Source organism: Ictalurus furcatus, chromosome 1 (genome assembly GCF_023375685.1).
Source record: "Ictalurus furcatus strain D&B chromosome 1, Billie_1.0, whole genome shotgun sequence".
Classification (NCBI taxonomy): Eukaryota; Metazoa; Chordata; class Actinopteri; order Siluriformes; family Ictaluridae; genus Ictalurus; species Ictalurus furcatus.
The window spans coordinates 6,957,690-6,985,189 of NC_071255.1; the positions used below are offsets into that span (position 1 = coordinate 6,957,690).

At 40.2% G+C, this 27,500-nt stretch overlaps 2 protein-coding genes across 9 annotated transcripts in view; both read right to left on the reverse strand.

Moving 5' to 3' along the window:
- tbc1d31 (TBC1 domain family, member 31) overlaps window positions 1-22,259 on the reverse strand; it is a 32,767-nt gene extending 10,508 nt beyond the window's left edge. Inside the window, 16 exon segments of the mRNA XM_053638445.1 lie at window positions 31-178; window positions 453-616; window positions 618-689; window positions 1,838-2,017; window positions 4,211-4,344; window positions 4,437-4,570; window positions 5,472-5,618; window positions 5,721-5,800; window positions 12,660-12,830; window positions 13,536-13,736; window positions 13,961-14,120; window positions 16,326-16,477; window positions 18,040-18,218; window positions 19,465-19,580; window positions 19,678-19,824; window positions 21,943-22,259. Of these exon segments, the coding sequence (XP_053494420.1) occupies window positions 31-178; window positions 453-616; window positions 618-689; window positions 1,838-2,017; window positions 4,211-4,344; window positions 4,437-4,570; window positions 5,472-5,618; window positions 5,721-5,800; window positions 12,660-12,830; window positions 13,536-13,736; window positions 13,961-14,120; window positions 16,326-16,477; window positions 18,040-18,218; window positions 19,465-19,580; window positions 19,678-19,824; window positions 21,943-22,016 (2,259 nt within the window). The 5' untranslated portion in view covers window positions 22,017-22,259.
- Window positions 22,260-23,704: 1,445 nt separating this feature from the next.
- The window catches only part of si:dkey-29h14.10 (uncharacterized), a 6,355-nt gene continuing 2,559 nt past the window's right edge, over window positions 23,705-27,500 (reverse strand). For 3 of the 8 annotated variants that reach the window (XM_053622288.1, XM_053622281.1, XM_053622272.1), the window contains 4 exons: window positions 26,173-26,436; window positions 26,033-26,083; window positions 24,568-24,687; window positions 23,705-24,343 (listed from right to left, as the gene is read on the reverse strand). In XM_053622288.1, coding sequence (XP_053478263.1) covers window positions 24,135-24,343; window positions 24,568-24,687; window positions 26,033-26,083; window positions 26,173-26,395 — 603 coding nt within the window. In that variant the 5' untranslated portion in view covers window positions 26,396-26,436 and the 3' untranslated portion in view covers window positions 23,705-24,134. Of the gene's footprint in view, window positions 24,344-24,567; window positions 24,688-24,819; window positions 25,582-25,621; window positions 25,940-26,032; window positions 26,084-26,172; window positions 26,437-27,500 lie in introns of those variants that run through there. The other 5 variants (XR_008385655.1, XR_008385654.1, XR_008385652.1 and 2 more) reach the window with 5 other exon arrangements.

The following is a 27,500-nucleotide window of genomic DNA, read 5'->3' on the forward strand; positions in this document are numbered from 1 at the left end:
GAGAGAGAGAGAGAGAGGGAGAGACCTGGTTCTCTGATGCGCAAGTTTGCTCTCTTCCTCTTGCAGGATTCTTCGACGCTGTTCCTCGGCCTGCTGGAGCAGCTCCTGCTGTGTGTACCAGGCTTCATCCTCAGCCTGCTGTCTCACTGCCTCAGCACGTAGCTCCTGAAGTGCCTGTCTGCTTGTGCCCAGACACAACACATACACCTACATGAAGCAACTGCTACTAACACACAAGTTTTATTTTTAAACACCAACAAACACCTAAAAAGTCACTGTTTTTTTTTCCCTAGGAGATGTGCAGCTCAAAACTAAAGCTCAGGGTTTGGAAATACAACTGAACTGTTTTTACTCAATACAATAGACAACAGACTTATTTGCACTTATAGGCAACATATCTAACACTCGGTTAATTTTGTGAGGCTCTGGAAAGAAACAGCCCAAGTTCCCACCTCTCTCTGAGATATTCCACTTCTTGCTGGCGGATTCGCTCCCGCTCCTGGCACTGGTACTCCACTATGAACGTGGGATACTTGTTGAAGATTGGATACTGACCGGGCGTCAGAGGCTCAAAGTCGTTCAGCATGGAGCTCGGGTGCAGGTCTGCCGGGGTCAGTCAGCTCCATCAACCGATACGTCTCCTTTAGCATCGCGCTCATGTCCATATTGTTGCGATGATGGAAAAAGTACTGTAAACGGAGAGTATTTACAGAAAAACAGACACCTGCGATGCGAGTTCTCTTGGTGTTAGTGAACATTCAAACAGTCAGCAGAAGGAAAATCAGTCAGTACTTTTCCTGCTGTCATGGTCGCATTAAAGTTCTGAGCAGGATGTAATGAGTGAGCCTTGAGTCTTTTATTGATCACATGTACACAGCAGAGTGAAATTGTTTTCTTTGCGTACTCTAGCATGTCAGGAAGTTGGGGTCAGGGCACAGGGTCAGCCATGATACAGCGCCCCCTGGAGCAGAGAGAGTTAAGGACCTTGCTCAAGGGCCCAACAGTGGCAGCTTGGCAGTGCTGGAGCTTGAACCCCCGACCTTCTGATCAGTAACCCAGAGCCTTAACCGCTAAGCCACCACTGCCCCCCGCTATGTAGCAATTGTACCTTACCAAGTCATTAGGTCCATTACCAACGTTCACACCAACTGTACAAGCCAACAGGTCAAATGTCACATGATTGCAGTGCGTGGTATAAATCTGGCAGGCCAGTCTTAGTGTTTAATTGAGCCTTTTGGGGAAAAATAAGTGACTACGAATGCGGCATGATAGCTGGTGACTATCCAGGACTTTTTATGCAAAAAGAGACAAAACAAAACAAAAAAACGACAAGTGTGGATCTAGGTTCTGGATAAAGGGGTCAAACTTGAATGATAAGAAATGGCATTGCACAATCAGACAAAAACACATCACTTTATCACTGGGGCGTAGAATGGGCCACTGATAATCACTGGTGAATAATATTGTTACTTCCTGAATGCTTTAATGCACAACAGAATGAGCAAATCCAGTGGTTCAGAAAGCTCCATTTAACATCTGAAATGATGTTGTAATAACAGTGTTCCTCCAAACTGCACAGCACGCAGTCTTCGATCAACATGCTAAACTGAATTTATTCATTTAATTTCAGATCATTTGGTGTTTATCACTGCTGAATCACATATATTTAATGCGTGAGGAGAAAGATCAAGCATCATAAAGTATACATTTTATTGTGCACATTACACCTGTGAGGTGTATATATATATATACGTATATACACACACATACATTATATATATATATAAAATTGGTTATTGCTCTAGATAACATGATAAAATTGCGAGATGAAAAGTACCTCAAAGTCATCTCTGTGAGTGCAGAGGAGTAACGGCGCTCTGCAGCAGGTCACGTAGGCCACCACGGACATCAGGAGGAACGAAGGATGATTGGAGAAAACATTATCAAACAGCTTCAGCCATTCGTCTCTGGTCAGCACCTCAGAGAACAGGGTTTCGAGCAGAGGCCACACATATAGCTGAGGTGGGGGGACAAAAAACCGAATGATGCAACACACACTCAGAGTTGTTTTGATCAAGTGCAAAGAATCATTTCGTGACTGGAGTTCACATTTATTCATTGGCCCGAAGTTCTTATTCAAAGTGATTTAAAAGTGAGGCGGAATCTAAATCCAACCTCAGGCTCCCATACAATTTGATATGATTTCGATTCGTAAGGTAATGACTCGAATCTGCCTCGATACAATCCTATACGCTTCAATTTAGTACCTCTGATTGATATGACCAACTTTAGACCTACCGAGAATGATGACCATTTTAAAAGTGTCAGAGTTACAGGTAAAGTACCTTGCTAGACTATTCAGTTATATTTTTTATACACGCCAGTTGTTACTTTTTCAATAATAATTTATTTAGAATCGATTATAATCACTATTAGTTGATTTATGATTATTGCATCGATTAATTTCAATGATTGCCTTTTAAATACAGTTCCATCCGAAACTACTGGAACGGCAAGGCCGGCTCATTTGTTTGTGCTGTACACCAAAGACATTTGGGTTTGAGATCAAAAGATGGAGATGAGACGAGAGTTTCGGATTTCAGATTTTATTTCCTGGTATTTGCATCTAGATGTGTTAACCAACATAAAACATGGAACCTTTTGTATCAGACCACACAATTTTTAGGTGAGCAAAAGTATAGAAACAGATAAGTCTTGAAGTAACTGAAAGTACATAACACTTAATATTTGGTTGCATATCCCGTGCTTGCAATAACTGCATCAAGCCTGTGACTCACTGACGTCACCAGGTTGTCGGTTTCTTCTTTTGTGTTGCTTTTCCAGCAGCTTCTTTCAGTTATTGTTTGTTTTGGGGGTTTCTCCCTTCAGTTTCCTCTTCAGGAGGTGAAATGCTGTTTAACTGGGTTAATATCTCGTGATTGACTTGGCCTTAAACTTTCCAGTTTTCCCCCTGAAAAAGTCCTTTGTTGAGTTGGCAGTATGTTTTGGATCATTGTTGCATGATGAACTTCACTGTAAATTGGAGACAGAATGTTGCTGTAAATGTCTGAAGTCATTCTGCTGCTGCCATCACGAGTTACATCATCAATAAAGATTAGTGAGTCTGTTCCAGAAGCAGCGGTGCAAGCCCAGGCCATGACACTACCTCCACCATGTTTCACAGATGAGCTTGGAAGTTTTGGATCATGAGCAGATCCATTCTTTCTCCACACTTTGGCCTTTCCATCACTTTGGTAGAGGTTCATCCTGGTTCCAGAACTTTTGTGGCTCGTCTCTGTATTTCTTTGTGAATCTTAATCTGGTTTTCTGATTCTTACTGCTGATGAGAGGTTTGCATCTTGTGGTATGACCGCTATATTTCTGCGCTCTAAGTATTCTTCACCCTTGCCCTGTGGAGGTTGTTGGTGATGTCACTGACTGTTGTTTTGGGTTTTTTCTTCACAGCTCTCCCAATGTTTCTGCTATCAGCTGTTGTTGTTTTCCTTGGTCGACCCATTCGGTGTCTGTTGCTCAGTACACCAGCTGTTTCTCTCCTTTTCAGGACGTTCCAAATTGTTGTATTGGCTTTGCCCGATGTTTGTGCAATATCTCTCATTGATGTTCTCTCTTTTCTCAGTTTCAAAAGGGCTTTTCTCCCACAGACAGCTCTCTGATCTTCATGTTGGCTGATCCTTTTTAACAACAAATGCAGTCTTCACAGGTGAAACTGAAGGCCAAAACCAAGAGTAGATGTTCAGAGCTATTTACTGTTTAAACAATCAATCTAACAGGACACACCTGGGTAACAAGGAACACCTGTCGGTCACATGTTCCAATATTTTTGCTCACCTATATATTGGGTGGTCTGACACAAAATGTGTTATGTTCTGCGATTTAACATGTCTACATATAAATACTAGGAAATAAAAGCTGAACTTAAACTATTTAAACTATCTTCTCCTATTCATCATTTCATCTCAAACCCAAATGTCCTCAGTCTACAGCAAAAAAAAAAAATTTAACTGGCCTTGCTGTTCCAATAGTTCGGGGATCGTTAAACCTCTACCTATAAGTGAACAGTTGAGGGTCAAAAATTATATAAATGGTAATATCAAAATATTACCATTTTTCACAGCCTACACTATTTATTTACTGCAAAAGATACATTAAAAATTCAACCTGTAAACAGATCTGAAGTTAGCTCACGTACCTGGGAAGTGACACCACAGTCAACAAAATGGCGCAGCAGCTCTTTATCATGATGAGCCAGTACGTTCTCTACCATACTCAGAATGTTGAGCGGGGGGTTGGGGAAGTACTCGAACCAATGCTGGCACCAGTTCACTGAAAACAGAAAAAAAAAAGACTATTCAAGTATCAAAGATGAATGTCTACAGTTGAGTTACCATACCGTTTATACTCTTTGGTGTGTGTACCGATGACGGTAGCCACAACTTCAAAGCAGATGAGAGGATTGTTCTGAAAGAGCTTGACAAATGGAAACGCCAGCAGCGGGAGATACTCTGCTTCTCCAAAGATGGCTGACCAGTGAGCCAGGGCAGACAGGACCCTACAGGTGTGTGAGAGGGAGGTTACAATATATATTAGCATGCAAACATACAAGCAAAAAAAAAATCCATACTGTATCATTGTTTTTGTTTATTCATATCATCTTCTACCGTGTACATAATTAAGACATAACATGAAAACAACATCAGTGAAACACGTACAGGAATTGCTAAACTGGGAAATACATTCAGTGCTATTATTTATGCAAAAACTACCTTTTATCATTTAACTTCCTTATCACGTTTTATTTTATGTTTATTTATTGTACTCAATTCATTCGTTTAAACTTTGTAACTGGTACCAAGTTGTATAGTGGAAACAAATGCAAATAGAAATAATGAAAATTAAAAGTTTGGAGACACTCAACTGAAACGTTTCTCATGATCTTAAAAATCTGAAGGTGTATGATTAAATGTTTGAAATCGGTGTTGTAGACAAAAAAAATATAATTGTGCCAACGTATTCCATTTCTTTCATTAGAAAACTAGCATTTCATTTACAAAAAAAAAATCCTCTTTTTTTAAATTTATTTATTTATTTATTTAAACGGACGACTCGGAGAAAAATATTCCGAAAAGCAGCCAATAAGAGTCCAGCGTAAATGTGAACTCCTTTAATACTGTTTAAAAAGCATCTCAGGGAAATTCCTCAAGAAATCGCTCGAGAAAACACCAAGAATACATTTCTGGAAATACTAGGCAAAAAGGGCGTCTACTTTGAAGACACTAAAATACTAAATTATTTCGATTTATTTGGGATTTTTTTTCATCACAACATAATTCCTATAGTCCCATTTGTGTTATTCCATAGTTTTGATGACTTCATTATTATTATAAAATGTGGAAAAGTGTCTAAACCTTTGACAGGTTGTGTATATCAAGTTTATTATTTATTATAATGACCTCTGCAGTCCTCTCTGCAGTTTGTGGCTCTTGATTGGGTAGCGCTCATGCAGACACATATAAGCGGAGTGCAGGCCTTTATCTGTTAGACTGCTGAATACGGCATGATTCTCAGGAAGCTGCAGCAGAGAACGCCAAATGAACATCCTAAAATAAATCACACACACACACACACAGATCAGAAATCTAACCAGAAAACAGCAACATGCAAAAGCTTATTAAAATGATTACTTCATGTAAACTTATTACCTGTACTTAGCCGGATATTCTCCAAATGTTCTGAGTAACGCCTGAAGCCGCTTCTTATTAAGGCCACCTGGCAAGTCATTCTGTATGGGCAAGGTAAAGGACGTACATTTGCAAAGTTGTTGAGTAATAAAACAAAAAGGTATTCTTCTTTTTCTTTGCATTTTCTGGGTTCGGTAAAAAGCACTATTGTCTAGAAAAAGCAGAAGAGAACAGATTACAGATATACAATCCTAACAGATTATACATTGAGAGTCGCTGCACCACCTTTAGCTTTGATTACACCGCATTCATTGTGGCATTGTGTCGACAACCTTGTGCAACGTGACAACATTTATTTCCATCCAGAGTTGCATTCATTTTTGACCGAGATCTTGAATTGAGGACGGGAGAGTCGAACCACTCCGGGAAGTCTTCCCCAGCGCAGCACAGCCTTTCAGTGGGGTTAAGATTGTTCCCTTCCATTGATGGGATACTCAGCTGACTTCGTTTCATTGCCGCATAATGTTGCCGAGCCTAGACCTGACCAACTGAAGCGACCCCAGATCATAACACTGCCTGCAGAGGCTTGTACAGTAGGCACTATGCATATGATGGTGCATCGCTTCATGTGCTTCTCTTCTTACCCTGATGCACCCACCGCTTTGGAATAGGATAAAGCTGGGCTCACCAGACCACATGACCTTTTTCCATTGCTCCACAGCAAATTAAAGTCGTTTTTATCTGATTAGGCCATACAGCTGTTTAATCCCAATCCTGTAAGTTCTCGTCGCACTGTGCATGTGGAAATGCTCTTACTTTCACTTTTTACACGAGCTGTTATTTCTACTTCACCAAGCGTTTTAAAGATCTCCGATCACAATCATTCAAGATTTTGAACATTCATTTTTCCGACCACATTTCTTCCTCAAAGTAGACAGTTCACCACTCTCCTTCCAGGTTTTAATAATGCGGTGGACAGTTCTTAACCCAATTCCAGGGATTTCGGCAGTCTCCTTAGTTGTTTTCTTTGCTTGATGCAGGCCAATAATTTGCCCCTTCTGAAACACGGTAATATCTTTTCAACGACCGCGGGATACGTCTTCTGACATGGTTGTTTAAGAAATGAGAAGTTACACACTATGTCATGGGTTAAAATAATTGTTGCCAGTGAAATATATTAACCATTTTAATAATGATCCAATCATAGGCTCTTAATTATTTGCTTATTTAAATCCAAAAAGCGACCTTTTTTTTGACCAGGCAGTGTAGATTAATGGAACAGAGTAGGGTACAATACAGTAGAATAGAATAGAACGGACTAGAGTAGACTAGAGTAGGGTACAGTACAGTAGAATAGAGTAGAACGGAGTAGAATAGAACAGGGTACAGTACAGTACAGTAGAATAGAGTAGGGTACAGTACAGTAGAATAGAGTAGAACGGAGTAGAACAGAACAGGGTACAGTACAGTACAGTAGAATAGAGTAGGGTACAGCACAGTAGAATAGAATAGAACGGAGTAGAATAGAACAGGGTACAGTACAGTACAGTAGAATAGAGTAGGGTACAGTACAGCAAAATAGAGAAGAATGGAGTAGAATAGAGTAGGGTACAGTACAGTAGAATAGAGTAGAACGGAGTAGAATAGAGTAGGGTACAGCACAGTAGAATAGAGTAGAATGGAGTAGAATAGAATAGGGTACAGTACAGTAGAATAGAGTAGAATAGAGTAGGGTACAGTACAGCAAAATAGAGTAGAACGGAGTAGAATAGAGTAGGGTACAGTACAGCAAAATAGAGTAGAACGGAGTAGAATAGAGTAGGGTACAATACAGTAGAACAATGTAGAGCGGAGTAGAACAGAGTAGGGTACAGTACAGTAGAATAGAGTAGAACGGAGTAGAATAGAGTAGGGTACAGTACAGTAGAATAGAGTAGAACGGAGTAGAATAGAGTAGGATACAGTACAGTAGAACAATGTAGAACGGAGTAGAATAGAGTAGGATACAGTACAGAAGAACAGTGTAGAACGGAGTAGAATAGAGTAGGGTACAGTACAGTAGAATACAGTAGAACGGAGTAGAATAGAGTAGGATACAGTACAGTAGAACAATGTAGAACGGAGTAGAATAGAGTAGTGTACAGTACAGAAGAACAGTGTAGAACGGAGTAGAATAGAGTAGGGTACAGTACAGTAGAATACAGTAGAACGGAGTAGAATAGAGTAGGGTACAGTACAGTAGAATAGAGTAGAACGGAGTAGAATAGAGTAGGGTGCAGTACAGTAGAATAAAGTAGAATGGAGTAGAATAGAGTAGGGTACAGTACAGTAGAACAGAGTAGAACGGAGTAGAATAGAGTAGGGTACAGTACAGTAGAATAAAGTAGAATGGAGTAGAATAGAGTAGGGTACAGTACAGTAGAATAAAGTAGAATGGAGTAGAATAGAGTAGGGTACAGTACAGCAGAACAGAGTAGAACGGAGTAGAATAGAGTAGGATACAGTACAGTAGAACAGTGTAGAACGGAGTAAAATAGAGTAGGGTACAGTACAGCAAAATAGAGTAGAACGGAGCAGAATAGAGTAGTGTACAGTACAGTAGAACAGTGTAGAACGGAGTAGAATAGAGTAGTGTACAGTACAGTAGAACAATGTAGAGCGGAGTAGAATAGAGTAGGGTACAGTACAGTAGAATAGAGTAGAATGGAGTAGAACAGAGTAGGGTACAGTACAGTAGAATAAAGTAGAATGGAGTAGAATAGAGTAGGGTACAGTACAGTAGAATAAAGTAGAATGGAGTAGAATAGAGTAGGGTGCAGTACAGTAGAATAAAGTAGAACGGAGTAGAACAGAGTAGGGTACAGTACAGTAGAACAGAGTAGAACGGAGTAGAATAGAGTAGGGTACAGTACAGTAGAATAAAGTAGAATGGAGTAGAATAGAGTAGGGTGCAGTACAGTAGAATAAAGTAGAATGGAGTAGAATAGAGTAGGGTACAGTACAGCAAAATAGAGTAGAACGGAGCAGAATAGTGTACAGTACAGTAGAACAATGTAGAACGGAGTAGAATAGAGTAGGGTACAGTACAGTAGAATAGAGTAGAACGGAGTAGAATAGAGTAGGGTACAGCACAGTAGAATAGAGTAGAATGGAGTAGAATAGAATAGGGTACAGTACAGTAGAATAGAGTAGAATAGAGTAGGGTACAGTACAGCAAAATAGAGTAGAACGGAGTAGAATAGAGTAGGGTACAGTACAGCAAAATAGAGTAGAACGGAGTAGAATAGAGTAGGGTACAATACAGTAGAACAATGTAGAGCGGAGTAGAACAGAGTAGGGTACAGTACAGTAGAATAGAGTAGAACGGAGTAGAATAGAGTAGGGTACAGTACAGTAGAATAGAGTAGAACGGAGTAGAATAGAGTAGGATACAGTACAGTAGAACAATGTAGAACGGAGTAGAATAGAGTAGGATACAGTACAGAAGAACAGTGTAGAACGGAGTAGAATAGAGTAGGGTACAGTACAGTAGAATACAGTAGAACGGAGTAGAATAGAGTAGGATACAGTACAGTAGAACAATGTAGAACGGAGTAGAATAGAGTAGTGTACAGTACAGAAGAACAGTGTAGAACGGAGTAGAATAGAGTAGGGTACAGTACAGTAGAATACAGTAGAATGGAGTAGAATAGAGTAGGGTACAGTACAGTAGAATAGAGTAGAACGGAGTAGAATAGAGTAGGGTGCAGTACAGTAGAATAAAGTAGAATGGAGTAGAATAGAGTAGGGTACAGTACAGCAGAACAGAGTAGAACGGAGTAGAATAGAGTAGGGTACAGTACAGTAGAATAAAGTAGAATGGAGTAGAATAGAGTAGGGTACAGTACAGTAGAATAAAGTAGAATGGAGTAGAATAGAGTAGGGTACAGTACAGCAGAACAGAGTAGAACGGAGTAGAATAGAGTAGGGTACAGTACAGTAGAACAGTGTAGAACGGAGTAGAATAGAGTAGGGTACAGTACAGCAAAATAGAGTAGAACGGAGCAGAATAGAGTAGTGTACAGTACAGTAGAACAGTGTAGAACGGAGTAGAATAGAGTAGTGTACAGTACAGTAGAACAATGTAGAGCGGAGTAGAATAGAGTAGGGTACAGTACAGTAGAATAGAGTAGAATGGAGTAGAACAGAGTAGGGTACAGTACAGTAGAATAAAGTAGAATGGAGTAGAATAGAGTAGGGTGCAGTACAGTAGAATAAAGTAGAATGGAGTAGAATAGAGTAGGGTACAGTACAGTAGAATAAAGTAGAATGGAGTAGAATAGAGTAGGGTGCAGTACAGTAGAATAAAGTAGAATGGAGTAGAATAGAGTAGGGTACAGTACAGCAAAATAGAGTAGAACGGAGCAGAATAGTGTACAGTACAGTAGAACAATGTAGAACGGAGTAGAATAGAGTAGTGTACAGTACAGTAGAATAGAGTAGAATGGAGTAGAATAGAGTAGGGTACAGTACAGTAGAATAGAGTAGAATGGAGTAGAATAGAGTAGGGTGCAGTACAGTAGAATAGAGTAGAATGGAGTAGAATAGAGTAGGGTGCAGTACAGTAGAATAAAGTAGAATGGAGTAGAATAGAGTAGGGTACAGTACAGCAAAATAGAGTAGAACGGAGCAGAATAGTGTACAGTACAGTAGAACAATGTAGAACGGAGTAGAATAGAGTAGGGTACAGTACAGTAGAATAGAGTAGAACGGAGTAGAATAGAGTAGGGTACAGCACAGTAGAATAGAGTAGAATGGAGTAGAATAGAATAGGGTACAGTACAGTAGAATAGAGTAGAATAGAGTAGGGTACAGTACAGCAAAATAGAGTAGAACGGAGTAGAATAGAGTAGGGTACAGTACAGCAAAATAGAGTAGAACGGAGTAGAATAGAGTAGGGTACAATACAGTAGAACAATGTAGAGCGGAGTAGAACAGAGTAGGGTACAGTACAGTAGAATAGAGTAGAACGGAGTAGAATAGAGTAGGGTACAGTACAGTAGAATAGAGTAGAACGGAGTAGAATAGAGTAGGATACAGTACAGTAGAACAATGTAGAACGGAGTAGAATAGAGTAGGATACAGTACAGAAGAACAGTGTAGAACGGAGTAGAATAGAGTAGGGTACAGTACAGTAGAATACAGTAGAACGGAGTAGAATAGAGTAGGATACAGTACAGTAGAACAATGTAGAACGGAGTAGAATAGAGTAGTGTACAGTACAGAAGAACAGTGTAGAACGGAGTAGAATAGAGTAGGGTACAGTACAGTAGAATGGAGTAGAATAGAGTAGGGTACAGTACAGTAGAATAGAGTAGAACGGAGTAGAATAGAGTAGGGTGCAGTACAGTAGAATAAAGTAGAATGGAGTAGAATAGAGTAGGGTACAGTACAGCAGAACAGAGTAGAACGGAGTAGAATAGAGTAGGGTACAGTACAGTAGAATAAAGTAGAATGGAGTAGAATAGAGTAGGGTACAGTACAGTAGAATAAAGTAGAATGGAGTAGAATAGAGTAGGGTACAGTACAGCAGAACAGAGTAGAACGGAGTAGAATAGAGTAGGGTACAGTACAGTAGAACAGTGTAGAACGGAGTAGAATAGAGTAGGGTACAGTACAGCAAAATAGAGTAGAACGGAGCAGAATAGAGTAGTGTACAGTACAGTAGAACAGTGTAGAACGGAGTAGAATAGAGTAGTGTACAGTACAGTAGAACAATGTAGAGCGGAGTAGAATAGAGTAGGGTACAGTACAGTAGAATAGAGTAGAATGGAGTAGAACAGAGTAGGGTACAGTACAGTAGAATAAAGTAGAATGGAGTAGAATAGAGTAGGGTGCAGTACAGTAGAATAAAGTAGAATGGAGTAGAATAGAGTAGGGTACAGTACAGTAGAATAAAGTAGAATGGAGTAGAATAGAGTAGGGTGCAGTACAGTAGAATAAAGTAGAACGGAGTAGAACAGAGTAGGGTACAGTACAGTAGAACAGAGTAGAACGGAGTAGAATAGAGTAGGGTACAGTACAGTAGAATAAAGTAGAATGGAGTAGAATAGAGTAGGGTGCAGTACAGTAGAATAAAGTAGAATGGAGTAGAATAGAGTAGGGTACAGTACAGCAAAATAGAGTAGAACGGAGCAGAATAGTGTACAGTACAGTAGAACAATGTAGAATGGAGTAGAATAGAGTAGTGTACAGTACAGTAGAATAGAGTAGAATGGAGTAGAATAGAGTAGGGTACAGTACAGTAGAATACAGAACAGGGTAGGGTAGAGTAGAATAGAATAAAACAGTAGAGAACAGCATAGAGTAGACTAGTGTAGTGTAGAATAAAGTAGAATAGAGTAGAGGAGAAAAGTAGATGAAGTAGCTCATACCATGATCTGTCTGAATACTCAATTCTGATTGGCTGGAAGCTGCGCGTGTAAACCGTACAATGGTAGTCTCAGTCAGGTTAATCACCGTTCTAAATGAATGCACTGCCTATGAACAACCATAAGCATAGTAAGATACAGTTACAGCTGCATACAGTAGTTAAACACACAGCTCCATGATGAGTAGAGATGCGGCACAGACGCAGGCAATTCACACACAATCTCTCTCCCTCTAATAACTATTTATTATAATTCATTCAAATAAATGTAATCTTACCGCACTACTTTATCTCTGTGTATGATTCACAGCAGGCAGAATTCTAGATCTAACGAAAATAACTAACGAAAATTGACCGTTAATTTTAATCCATTCAGTCAGATTTTGCTCTGCAGACATCAAGGACAGTTTTAACTCATCAATGCAAGCACGTGACCATGGTATCAGTGGTTCTTTGCCTCCATGTCGTGCATTAAAATCGTGTAAAGCACGCCTAGCCGTGGATGATCTCTCACGCAGAACAGAGTAGAATAGAACAGAACTGACTAGAACCTCTTTGTTCTCCAGTGTGGAAACAGCTGGGGGCCGCAGAGTTCTGGTGCGCGGTTTGCGAGCAGATGTTTTGGCCGGGCGCAGAACAGCTCCAGCGTGCACCTTTATCTTTAAGCAGGAAGTGTCCGTTTTCTTTCCTGCAGTTACCCTTTTCACCAAGGACTGCGGAGGCTACACAGACAGACAGACAGACATGCTTTAATCAGGGTCGTGAGGGTTACTTTAAAAATATATTCCGTTACAGTTACAAATTTCTTCATAACAAAAATGTCATCAGTAACGTAATCCAAGCGTCACGATATGAACGCAATGTAATCGGATTACTTTTGGATTACTTCAAGGTCACATATGTAAATAAAGTCGAGAGAAAAGCAATATTTGGCACCCTGCCCAGGGTGTACCCCGCCTTGTGCCCCATGCTCCCTGGGATAGGCTCCAGGTTTCCCCGTGACCCTGAAGGAAGGATAAGCGGTATAGAAGATGGATGGATGAAGAAAAGCAATATGATCTAAAATATTTAGAGCTTAAAATCACGTGTTTGGATTTGTTTTAATCAAATAAATATATTTGCTGCTCGTCTTGAGTCACGACTGGCGAGACAGAACCACCTATAATCAAGCAGCTGTCTATGTTGCGTTATGTCAAAAGATTAATTTCTGTGGTTTTAAATCGGAAAAAAATTCATCGTGATAGTATTCCCATTTTTTTTTTATTTTTTTTTTTTTACAAAATGTGCCTGTAATCTGATTACTTTGGTTTTGGTGTAACTGTAACAGATTACGAATCTGAACCCGCCTCATTGGGCAACAGTTATTTAGATAGCCAATTACTGTCGTGTCAAATTCGAACACGTTTCCAGCTATGATTCATCTCTACCTTGTTGATTTCCTGAGTGAGAGCCTGCACGTTGTAGACTCTCAGAGCACCATTGTCCATCACTGCTACGACGTGGCGGCCTTTAGGACAAACGGCTGCCGAGTTAATGGCGTCGTCGGGAGAGCCGATTTCAAACAGCTGCTTGCAGGTCTGAATGTTGATGAAGCGCATGAGGCCGTCCTGGCTCAAAACACCCAGGATCTGAAACACACAAACATTCACAAGAAGGTTATTTAGCGTAATCGTTTAGCAATATGAAACTCTACTGTATAGGATTAAATACAGAAATTTATAAACAGCTGTACAGGAAAGCACGGTAGAAGAAAGTAGCACACAATACTAACCAGTAACTACTATACAATACTACTCCAGTAATACTGAAGCAGTAATTAAGTATGCTCTAGTCCCCTGATGTGCTACAGTACCTGGCTGGATCCTCCATCAAAACTGTCTGGCAGGAAATCGAGATGCCTCACAGTCCGCACTTCTTGCGGCATCTGTATTATTCTCAAGAGCTGTCGACTGTCCAAACTCCACAAATGAATAAGGTTTGAGCGGCCAGCTGCAGCCAGGGTCTTTCCATCTCTGTGGACAAAGATATACCATGTTTAATACTTCTCAATCTGACAATCGAGATTTTCCTAAAGTTTTATTATTATTCCGTAGTTATGGATTATACTGATGCTCCTTAAACTACTATTGTGATAATGGAATACACTTGTTTCTCTCCTTTGAGATGGAGATTAGATGGAGAACATTAACTGGCACCCTTTTAGTCAATACTTTGTGCTATCTCCCTTTGCCAAGATGACAGCTCTGAGTCTTCTGCTATAATGCCTGATGAGGTTGGGGAATACATGGGAAGGGATCTGAGACCGTTCCTCCACACAGAATCTTTCCAGATCCTTCAGATTTCAAGGTCCACACTGGTGGACTCTCGTCTTCAGTTCACCCCACAGGTTTTCTATGGGTTTCAAGTCAGGGGACTGGGATGGTCATGGCAGGATCTTGATTTTGTGGTCAGTAAACCATTTTTGTGTTGATTTTGATGATGTTTTGGATCATTGTCCTGCTGGAAGATCCAACCACGGCCCATTTGAAGCTTTCTGTCAGAGGCAGTCAGGTTTTCATTTAATATCTGTTGATATTTGATGGAGTCCATGATGCCATGTATCCTAACAACATGTCCAGGTCCTCTGGCAGAAAAACAGCCCCAAAACATTAAAGAGCCCCCACCGTATTTAACCGTGGGCATGAGGTACTTCTCCACATGGCTGCCTCTCTGTGTCCGCCAAAACCACCTCTGGTGTTTATTACCAAAAAGCTCTATTTTGGTTTCATCTGACCATAGAACCCGATCCCATTTGAAGTTCCAATAGTGTCTGGCAAACTGAAGACGCTCGAGTTTGATTTTGGATGAGAGTAGAGGCTTTTTTCTTGAAACCCTTCCAAACAACTTGTGGTGATGTAGGTGACTTCAGATTGTAGTTTTGGAGACTTTCTGACCCCAAGACACAAATAACTTCTGCAGTTCTCCAGCTGTGATCCTTGGAGATGTTTTGGCCACTCGAACCGTCCTCTTCACAGTGTGTTGAGACGATATAAACACACGTCCTCTTCCAGATTGATTCATAACATCTCCAGTTGGCTGGAACTTCTTAATTATTGCCCTGATGGTGGAAATGGGCGTTTTCAATGCTTGTGCTATTTTCTTATAGCCACGTCCCATTTTGTGAAGCTCAACAACCTTTTGCTGCGCATCACAGCTATATTCCTTGGTCTTACCCACTGTTATGAATGACAAAGGGAATGTGTTACCTTATATTTATATGAAACAGTGAAACAGGGACATGCTTGAACAATTTCCTGTTTCTAGACATCCAGGTGTACTAAAAAAAATTTAAAATATCAAATATATTTTTCTCATATGAATTCATAGGGGTGACAATAATTGCTGCACACCTATATTTAACAAATATGTTAGGTTATTTATTTATTTATTTTTATAAACCTGTGTTGTGTTTGCAATTGTTTGATATCCATGAGAGCAGAGAATTTTTGTGAATTTTTTCCGAAAATTTCTCACAGCCTTCTCTGCTCCTATTTGCCAAGTGGAGTGCGCTGTATACCACGATAAATTGCAAAATATGAATATATAAATGTTGTGAGGACAGAAGACTAGCAGGTTTATATCTAAGACTCCCCCTTGATTCAGTGGATAATCTCACCTGGACACGGTAGACTGTGTCACTGTCCTGTGACTAATAATAAACTGATTTTTTTTTTTAAACATATTGCTGTTTAACAAAGTAATTCTTATAATCGTTGATGTGATGAAGTTCGGAGATGTTTATATAACATTTATGACAGGAGTCTTGATTTTAAGCACTCTCATACTCAATTATGCTTTCCTTTTTCCCCCCAGAGAGAGAGAGAGAGAGAGAGAGAGAGAGAGAGAGAGAGAGAGAGAGAGAGAGAGAGAGAGTGTTCTGTTGGTGAAAATTTCAGACGTAAAAAAAAACCTCCAGTAAATTGGTCCATTTTATTATACACAATTTTTAAAAAATGAGCCTACTATTTGAATAATATTAGATGGGGGTCAGTGAAGTGTATGTTGACAATTAAAGATGTCCCTGGCTACATCATCTACATCATCAGACTTGCTATTTCATCAGTCTTTAATGCATTTTCCTGTCATCGGTCTGGCAAAATGTGTCGATTATTCGAAATTTTCACATAACAGTTCAACGGAAACCTCCCACACAAGCGTGACGATATTAACTCTCCTACCGTGTGACAGCAAATGCCTTGTAGTGTATCCGGGGTCCGTCCTGCGGAACTGGTAGCTGATATTTGCAAAACAGCGTGTCACTTTCCCAAGCAAAGATGGAGTCGTCGGTAAAACAGCTCAGAATGGCGTTACCCAGCGGGAGAAAAAACACCTAAACAATCAACGACGCAACAGGAAGACACAAACAAATAAGAAAACCTCACTATACATTGAAGAATGTGTATCGTGTATGCTGTGGGATATGAAACCGTACAGAAAGACTTTTACGGAGTTATAACATGTTTGCGAACAAGTAGGCTTTATAGTACATTGCATCACAGTGCTGCTGAACAGTGCTGTCTAGAACAGCAGCTCCGACAGCAGAGAGGAAGGGTACCAGGCTGGGACTACAGTCAGAAAAACATTAAGGTATAAGGGTGAATTATGGGACAAAGTAAAAACCCTGACAACGCATGCGCCAGATATAAGGCATCATAATGATATGAATAATTAATGAAGGCAATGGAGATTGGTTTGTTTCTAGAAAGAAAAGGTGAATTCCCCACCTAGGGATAATTTTACGGCTTCCGAAAAGTATATAAAGACATGTTTGTGTTTGTATAATTCAGACTTTCTGCAGACTGTCTCACTTTATTGTTTCAATAAAGTTTCATTACTTTTTGACATCTACTGACCCTCTGTCTCTGAAGTTTTTTGTCGGGCTGGAAAGATTGTTCGCCTCGACGATAGTAACAGTAGCATCACACCACTCGGTATTTCCTGTGGTTTATTCCTTCATATAAAACTATAATAATGTATTGCAGAAATACATTCAAAAAAAAAAAAAAGCAGGATTTCTCATGAAAGACAAACAGACAAATGCCAGTTTAACTCTCACTATAGTAACTAAAGTGAGCAGATGTGTGTTAGTTCAATCTTATTGTAACTGCTGGTTTTGTACCATCCCAAATCAGCAAACTGATCAGCTGAACTTTATCATGATCATGCTGAACTTTACGCAATTGTTAGCTGAATGAGTGATCAAGTACAACATGTTCGACTAAGCAACCGAGAACCAACATTTTCCTACAGCGGTACTAGAATATTAGCATGTACTGTAATTCAGACAAAAACCTGAGTTGCTTATATAGTAGATGTAGCAGTCATTTTCATATTGAGCATTTTAAAACAATGGAATGGGCCCTAAACTGGTGGATTAAGCATGCTGTATAGCATACACGGCTGCTGAACATCTGTCCGGGTTTGAATCCTGATGATTTTACAGCTATCCGTGGCAGCTATCAACAAAAGTTATCACAGTTATTACAGCTATCAACAAAAGTGTTGGCGGTTTCACATGTCTCGGAGAAAGTACGTTAGCCTTCTCCCTCCTGGGTTGGTAGCTGTCGGATGATAGGGAGAGTTGGCTGGTGGGTGGGAACTGGCCAAGAATGAATTATGGGGGGAAAAAAGTAGTTGTTTACATTCTTTTGGAGAGTCGAGTAATGCTGCATGTTGGGAAAATCTTATATAGCATTTTGTACCACTTTTAGTTCAAAAACGGTAATTCTGACCCAACCAGAACCAAAGGTTTATTCATTTATTTATCGTTCTTTTAATGCTATATCAGCATCAATGGCTATTTTCATGGCACGGTCAGGGTAGGTAAAACAGGACATTCCATAAATTCTTACAGTATTACAAACCAAAAGGTTTAAAAAGCTGTGCTCAGACCTTTTGTATTCCCACAGAGTGGCACACGTTGAGTTTCCTCTTCCTCTGAAACGTGTCCAAGTCCCAGAGCTGAGCCGTGTCCGAAGAGGTGCTGATCGCATAGCGCCCTGAACCGTGGACCGACAGAGAAGACACGGCACCCTCGTGACCCCTCATCCAGCTCACCAGCTGTTTGGTCTCTGAAACACAGAGAAAGCATTACATCTATGGCACGCGTGAGCAAAAGCGCGTTTACAGCTGCTAGAACATAAGCGATAACAAGAACGTTCGTGGATGTGAAATGACGGGCATGACATGAAGTTCTTTAATAAATAAAAAATATATATTTCACAGGCAAATTGTTGTAGTTATGAGGAGTAAAACACTTCAGGGTGGTAAAAATACCACCCCATCATTGATTATTTCCTATAAAAACACGTCCGGAAGTGTTATATTTAGGGCTGCAACTAATGATTATTTTCATAATCGATTAGTTGGCCGATTATTTATTTATTTCTCGATTAATTTAAATTAATTTTAATTTAAAATTAAATCCCCAAACTGAGTGTTACAATTATAAACTGAAGACTAAAACTTTACACAACTCTTTGTCCAATTATATAAGGCTGAAAAGAACCCAATACACACACCAGAATATATATTATTAATTTATGTCTGTAGTGTAATTCCGTGCTTTTTTGGCATCGATAAAAAGTAATACATAAATACTTTATATTATATATTACTATATAATATAAACAAATTTAATTTGACTCTCTGAATGATCTTTTGTTTATTTTATCCATCAATGCGACACTTGAACTTGTCCACCACTCAGATTTTTGCAAATTATCATTTCATTTGTAAATAAATTTTAAATAAATTCATCAATGAACGATTGTCAGCTCAGCTAACGTGATATTTGTGAATGCACACGAATAACCAAATTGATTCATTTTAATGCATCTCATTTGAATATATTTTGATACATTTAACAAAAAATTATATTATAATATTTAAACATGTTTAAAACTTTCCAATCTACCCCCTGCAATTACACCACTGACCACTAGGGGTCCGCAGCAACGCTGCACTAGATGGTAGAGTACTGAGTGCATAGTGTAAGTGTATAGTACGTCATCTGGGGCACGACTTTAGTATTTACTCACTGAAGCGTGTTTTCGGAACAGAAGTAACGTAATGAGTAAATGTACCGCGTGCAGACCAACTAATCGATAATGAGATTCGCTGACAACGATTTTCATAATCGATTATTAGCGATTTTATCGATTAGTGGTTGCAGCTCTAGTTTTATTCCTTACATAATGTTAAGGAGAATAAATAAATTAAACTAAAAGTGCCAAGGAGCTGATTTACAGCCACAATAATATCTGAAGAGGTGAAGAGAGTGTTGTAACCTGTGGTTTGAAAGCTGTGAGAGTATACCTTTGTCGTAGCACTTGATGGAATAATCAGACAGGGCAACCAGAAACTCTGTCGTTCTGCGCAGGCTGAAAGCCAGGGCTGTGCATGCTTGTCCTGTTTTCTGCACCAGCTTAAATCTGTTACATGACAGTCAGTCCGAGATGGGTTCCTCCAAAGTGACAAATACTGTTTGGATTTATTATTTATTTTTTTGTTCGTTTAAATTTTACATACCTGTTTCTGCTAATATCAAACACGTAGATATTCCCATGGTGATCACCGGCAAGAAATGCCTCTCCAGTAGTGTCGAATGCCACCTGGAGGAAACGAACTGTCTTACTTTGGTAGCCAGCTGCACTGCGAATGATCATCAGCAGGATCCTGATGGTGGGAACGACAGTGAAAAGCAGTTTTAGCTGTTTTGTAGTTTTTTTTTTCCAGAAGTGTTCAGATCCGACACTGCAGCAGTGTACACACTGTCCAATTGTGCCAGTCGTAAAGTTCAAAGAAGAGATGCCAGGTTTTAAAATCATTAAGATTTGGAATAAAGGCAAGGCAGCTAATGCGAATCTCGAATGATAATATCCGTTACTTACTGCAAATTTACACAGAGAGTACATTGTCAAGTTTAAACAGCTTTTTATTTCAATTGCACGGACACATTTTAAGAAAACATTCCAAAAGAAACCCATAAATTAAAAGGTGTAATAGTGCAAAAATACTTTTTATTTCTCACTTGTATAAATAACCCGGAAGCTACGTAGAACATTATTTAAAAACTATATCATTTTCCTAGTGTCAATCATTTTATAGACACTCTACAGGCCACTGCAGATCCTGGGGGCGGAGCTTCGTGAACATAGGTGGGCCCGAGCAGTAAAAAAAAATTATTCAAATGTCAAACCCATCTACATAACTATTAGAGACCCAATCTTACAAAAATGGACTAATCTTACCTAATGCACCTTTAAGACAAATGACAACAGCCATTCAGTCAGGACAGAAGAAATGGCGCACTATAACAGGAGTTAGTGTGTGTCTGAGCATCATTACTGGCAGGTTTAGCACACACTTTTACCGTGCAGACCAACTCAACACCTTGAACGGTGAACACACTTGGTGTGAGATTCACACGTACCGTTGTAAAGCCGTAATCATCAATATTAAAACAAATAAAGGCTTGAAATATTTCATCCATCCATCTTCTATACCGCTTTATCCTTTCTAGGGTCACAGGGAACCTGGAGCCTATCCCAGGGAGCATCGGGCATGAGGCGGCGTACACCCTGGACAGGGTGCCAATCCATCGCAGGGCACAATCACATAGACATTCACACACCCATTCATACACTACGGACACTTTGGACATGCCAATCAGCCGACCATGCATGTCTTTGGACTGGGGGAGGAAACCGGAGTACCCGGAGGAAACCCCCGCAGCACGGGGAGAACATGCAAACTCCGCACACACAGGGCCACGGTGGGAATCGAACCCCCGACCCTGGAGGTGTGAGGCGAACATGCTAACTGAATATTTCACTTTACACTGTGTAATGAATCTAGAGTGTATGAAAGTTCCACTTTTTGAATTAAAGTACGGGGAAAAAATTATTAACTTTTCCACGATAGTCAAATTTTTTGAGATGCATATGTACAGTTGTAAAGGCATCACGATTAACAATCCCATTATTGAGGCGCATCCAGAAGAAGATGGGTTTCCTTTTCAGTCTGGTTTCTTCCTCATGTAATCTCAGAGAGCCTCTGGCTTGATCAGCAGGAACCTAAATCTACGTCCGGATTTCAGTAAAGCTGCTATGTGACAATATCTATTGTTAAAAGTGCTGTATTAAAAAAAATCTAAACTGAAAATAGGAATCAGGGCGCACGGTGGCTTAGTGGTTAGCACGTTCGCCTCACACCTCCAGGGTCGGGGGTTCGATTCCCACCGTGGCCCTGTGTGTGCGGAGTTTGCATGTTCTCCCCGTGCTCCATCCGGGTGTTTCCTCCGGGTACTCCGGTTTCCTCCCCCAGTCCAAAGACATGCATGGTAGTCTGACTGGCATGTCCAAATTGTCCGTAGTGTATGAATGGGTGTGTGAATGAATGTGTGTGTGTGATTGTGCCCTGTGATGTATTGGCACCCTGTCCAGGATGTACCCCGCCATGCTCCAGGGGATAGGCCCCAGGTTTCCCCGTGACCCTGAAGGAAGATGGATGGAAATATAAATCGAGTATAGATGGAAAGGAAGTAGCCCTTTGGAATTATCTTCTGAATGTACAATAGGTGCAGAAGATAACTTCCTCTCTGTCTAAAAATGTTTATTAGGTGAAGAGGAAGAATAATATGGACTAGAGAATATTGATATTAATATCAGCATTGTTTTATAAGTACTGTATTGGAGCATCTAGGAACCCAAACAATACACTATGCCTTCTTTATTTCAAATCCAGGTGTCGTGACCAAAACAAACAAAAAAAGTCAATTAGCCTTAAACTTACCCATTATTTGAAGGCACTGGTTTGCGGTGCCATAATTTCCCGTCTTCTTTATTGGAGATCTGTACAGTGTGCATGGTCACAGCTCACTAGACCATCAGCTACGCTAACAACCTGTTGCTAACAACAGAGGCGGAATAACGTTAGGAATTCGCCTGTTACATTAAAACAGCTTTAAAACCCTTTCAAATCATTTCGTTCATTACGGAAAATGTCTCTTATGTACATTAAATAAATAAATAAATAAACATGAGTGATTTGTGTAAAGCGCCACTACGGTGTTAAAGAAACCCGCACCCGTGTTTATGTTACAACTGCATTAAACCTACGCGCGTAGCTGTACCGGAAGTGGACACCGGAAGTTAGTTTTTCAATCCCAAATTGTTCCCTAGTTCCCTAGAATAAGTGCACTATATGGCGGAAAGGAAACCATTTGAGATGCAAATCAGAATTTGGCAGCTAATCCGTAAGAAAGTTCATGTTTTAAAGGGGAAATTAACATAATATTATTATTTTGTGTGTGTGTGGCTGTATGGACATTTCTGGACACACGACACATAATTGTTGCTATTTCTTGTACAAATATTTAGTAAATTCATTATTAATAAACGTTTGTAAGGGTCACGTGATTATTTGTGCCTGAGTCCCCGCCCCGATTCATGACGTAATATAGGGATGAGGGATTCTCAAATATCCATCCATCCATACATACATACATCCATATACCGCTTACTCGTTTTCAAGGTCACAGGGATCCTGGAGCCTATCCCAGGGAGCATCGGGCACAAGGCGGGGTACACCCTGGACAGGGTGCCAATCCATCGCAGGGCACAATCACACACACATTCATACACTACGGACACTTTAGACACGCCAATCAGCCTACCATGCATGTCTTTGGACTGGGGGAAGAAACCGGAGTGGGTTCTCAAACAGCCACCATGAAATTAATGTCAAAGAAATTTCCCTGAAAAGTTAGGGGTTCGATTCCTGCCTCTGCATTAATTGTGTGCATGGAGTTTGCATGTTCTCCCCGTGGTTCGTGGGGGTTCCCTCCGGATACTCTGGTTTCCTTCCCCAGTCCAAAGTCATGCGTTGTAGGCTGATTGGCATGTCCAAATTGTCCGTAGTGTCTGTGTGTCTGTGTGTGCGATTGTGTCCTGCGATCGCTTGGCACCCTGTCCAAGGTGTCACCCACTTCGTGCCCTTCTTATACGCTCCAAGCTCGCCGTAACCCCGTGTAGGATAAGCAGTACAGAAAATGGATGGATGGAAATTTCCCTAAAGTTTAACGTAAGATTATCCACCTATTCAAATATTAGGCTCATTATTTAAACGTAACATTATTAGACTTATCGTTTAAATGATTTCAGCAAGCATGTGGAATCTTATCAAGAAACGGCCAGTGTGGGTGCAGGTTTTTATTCCACCTAAGCAGAAGCCACACTGGAGTCTATTGAAAGCCAGTCTCAACTGATTCAACAGGTGGAATCAGGTGTGGCTCCTGCTTGATTGGAATGAAAACATAGAGCTTTTTATTCCGGAAATTTCCACCAACAGAACACATTAGTTTCCAGCAGACCTACTTGTTTTTGAGTTATTGAGGTCTGGATTAAACTGATTCAATTCAGGTTACCAGTTGAACTACCTCTAGGAACTCTAGGAACTCCAAAATAAATATAATAATTTGGATAATGGTGTAACAAGATAAAAATAAATAAAAACACGGCCCCCTGGTTATGCTTCACGAACCCACACGATACAGTTTCGTTGATATTTTTTAATATATTTTTTCGACTAAAACTTAAACAAGGTTCACAAGCCTTAATAAATAACATATCATATATAAATATAAAACAGTTCATCATGGGTGAAGCATAAAACATGCACAAAAGCAGTAAGACATAGCTTATAAATATATAGCAGTCGCTTTGTAACAAAAAAAAAAAAAAACCCAAATCAATACTGAGGTACTGACATGAGACAGCATTTACAATGCTATGCACACTGCTATGGATTAGATCACACAAATGTGTATACCTTCTTAACCATGACTGGTTTTAAACTGAGTGCTTGTATAAAACATCACCTGAGTTTCTTTGCACATGACAACTTTTCTTTTTTTTACATTTTTTTTTATGATGCCATCAAGGAACATAACGTATGTTATATACAGTCTGTGGTCTCCATCTTGATTATCTCACCCTCTTTATCCCCCCAAAATCCTCCAGCACACTATCCGTTTCTTCCTGATCTTCTGAGTCCAGACTGCTCTCAATGTTCATGTAGTTGTTGTCCCCTATGATGACGTACTCTACGTTGGAGTGCTCCACCTGAACGTTAGGAGCCGCTGAGGAGTCTGGCGTTTCTCTCTGCTGACTCCTCTGTGTATCTTCTACTGCATCTATTAAAAAAAAGAAAAAAAAGAAGAAGCACATGGTGACAAATGCATAAAAATTGAAAATATTCAACTGCATTGAGTGCACTCTAATGTTTGAGTATTGACTAGTGTTAAAGTTTTTTGCTTATAACATCTTATACTGTATATCACTCTTAGATTAGGACACCATAACGGTAAATACTATGCTGTACAAGTCATTTCCTGCTACTCTTTTGTGATGCTCTTACCGTTAATGTCATCAGTCTGAGAGAGAAGACAGCACAAGCTGTTGTTGTTTCCAATGATGCAGTTGGACACCGAGGAATTGTTAATGTTTATGACACATGAGGGAACAGGTCCAGATGCCTCTGTTGAAAGTGGGGACAAAACACACAATAAAGGCTTTGAAATCATGATATTCTGGTCATCGGTTGAAGTAAACAATATATTTTTTTTAGTTTCAGTTAATTAAAGTTACATTTACACGCAAAGCACTTTACATAGTATTTGGGGGGAGGGGGATCTCCTCAACCACCACTAGTGTGTAGCATCCACCTGGATGATGTGACGGCAGCCATAGTGCACCAGAACGCCTACCACACACCAGCTATTAGTGGAGAGGAGAGAGTGATGTAGCCCATTCAGAGATGGAGATTATTAGAGGCCATGATAGAGAAGGGCCAGTGGGGGAATTTCACCAGGACACCGGGGTTATATCCCTACACATATGAGCATGGATGAATGGAAGTGAGAATCTGGTTTACATGAAGAACAATTGATTAAGACCAAACCACAACAATCCAATGACACATGAAGCAAACAAACAAACAAACAAACAAACAAAAAAAACATCCCAAACGTCTTTCCCATTGAAGACACACTTCCAGAACAACTTTTATGTATGCTTTGCTGACCTAAACTGTTATGTTACCAAAACCCTGGCCAAACTGAATTTGTCTACCAGTTCACCGAGTCAGAGATGTCCAGGGAACTAGAAATAATAAACCCTCTCAAACTTGCAGACCCCGACGAGCCTGAAGAACTCATTCTTTAACACCATCAGGTCCAGAAAGCTCGTGCTGAAGCTCAATTCCATATGAATTGATCTTCACGGTCTATATAACTGAACGTACATTTCCAGCCTTAAAACAAAACCGATCCACACAAACACACACTGCAGCCTCCGACACCGCATGTGTCGACCACAATCTCCTGCCTCTGACATGCATACATCCCTTTTCTCTTTCTTAAGAGTGGAATTTCTGTATAAGATAAGATAAATACTAATTAATCCACAGATAGAGAAATTAGGGATATTATATAAACCATATATTGTATATATTCAATTCAATATTGTATAAATCATAACAACAGCACAGAGTGTGTGTATACATAGAGTATGCACACAGTTTTTTGCAGAAGCAAAGCAAGTGCATGAGCAAGCATTTTTCACTGCATATCTCTCTTCACACATATTTATACAGGAAGGAAAGCAGAAGCAGATGAGACTGCTCGTGCTTTCACAACAGACCTGCATGCGTTCACCTAGAGCACAAGCAATGCCGGTCAGTATCCACTCGAGTCCTCTCCTATGGCTTAAGAAGCACTCTGAACGCACATCTGCTGAAGCGCTTTCTTAGTTATATTTATCGACACATTAAGTGCTTTTCAAAGAGTTACTCTTGCAGTGAAATAAAAACCACCAGTGCATACCTGCAAAGGAAGACGTCTCCACGTGATGGTGATCCTCATCAGTAACTTTCACTGCAGGACAGACGGACAGATTAGAGACACTCTACATATGTTTACATACAGTATGTCTCTCACACATTTTTGTTTGTGCTCACACCTACCCAAGCCTCTGGTGACGGTGTGGAAGAGCGAGGGGCTGCACACATACAGGCACCGGAAGAAGAGCAGACACGGTGTGCGGCCCTTGCGCAGGAGCGTTTGCAGGAGACACGTGGCTTGTTGCATGTCTGTGACCGCGGCACGAATCACCTGCACCTCGTAGTCGGTGAGCGTACGTGAGCTGCGTAGGCAATCCGAAATCTGCTGCACCATGCAGGAGGGCATGCGCTTGCTCAGCGTGCACAGCTCACGCTTAAGTACCTTATCTGTTCAGGGAGATTAAAAACAGGAAAAGACGAGATTTGTGTCAAAACTTAAATAACAATGGAGGGAACACAACACATGCATCACTGGGTCAGTGATCATTTGGAAGTAAGAATCACCTCAAAAAAAAAGAAAAGAAAAATGAGAGAGAATGATGAATCACTTTTCAAGAAGACATTATGCTGGAGATAAGGCACGGTTCATAGTGTCTTATCTTATCTTATCTTTAACACAAGCAAAATTCTTACTTAATAGTAAGTTCACTGGTATTTGGAATAAGTAGAGTTTTAATTACAAACTGCTGACAGACTTTGTCAGGTATGTTTGTGAGTAACTATGGTTAGCCTGAGGCCATGTTTATCATCAAATAGTGCTTAAGGCATTGGGCTGATGACTGGATGGTCGTGAGTTCAAATTCCAGTATCCTTAGCTAAACTTTAATCGGTTGTTCTCGCGATACAACGGGACGTGGAAGCACGGCACTGTTTACAGCAGAGGAAGAGGGACACAGCGTGTACGCATACTGGATGACACAGAACAATCTTTGTAACAAAGACCTCTGCAGTCAGAGAGGAGGACTTGCATTTTTTCTGTCCACAACACACATGCGTCGCGGTTCTCATGAGCGCGTGTCGGAGATCTATGCAGAAGTGAAGATATTTTGTGAATAAGGACTTGGCTAATTTTAGGGGGGGGTTTTTGCACACAGGAACCATTTGTTTCACTTCATAAAACTGGGATTAAACCACTGGAGTCACACGGATTACTTTTACGATGCCTTTGTGAACGTTTTGGTTACTTGGACTGTAAACGGAGGGACAGAAATCTCCCAGGTTTCATTAAAAATGTCTTCGTTTGTGTCCCGAAGATGAACGAAAGTCTTATGGGTTTGGAGCGATATGAGGTGAGTAAATGATGACAGAATTTTCATTTTTGGGTGAACTATCCCTTTAATACCTCAACAGCTCAGTGCATCTTGTATCAAATGTACGAGGTGTTGGATAGAAGCGTCATGCAAATGCGCAAATGTCAGTGTTCCTTGATAAATGTTAAGCTGTTGTAAAAG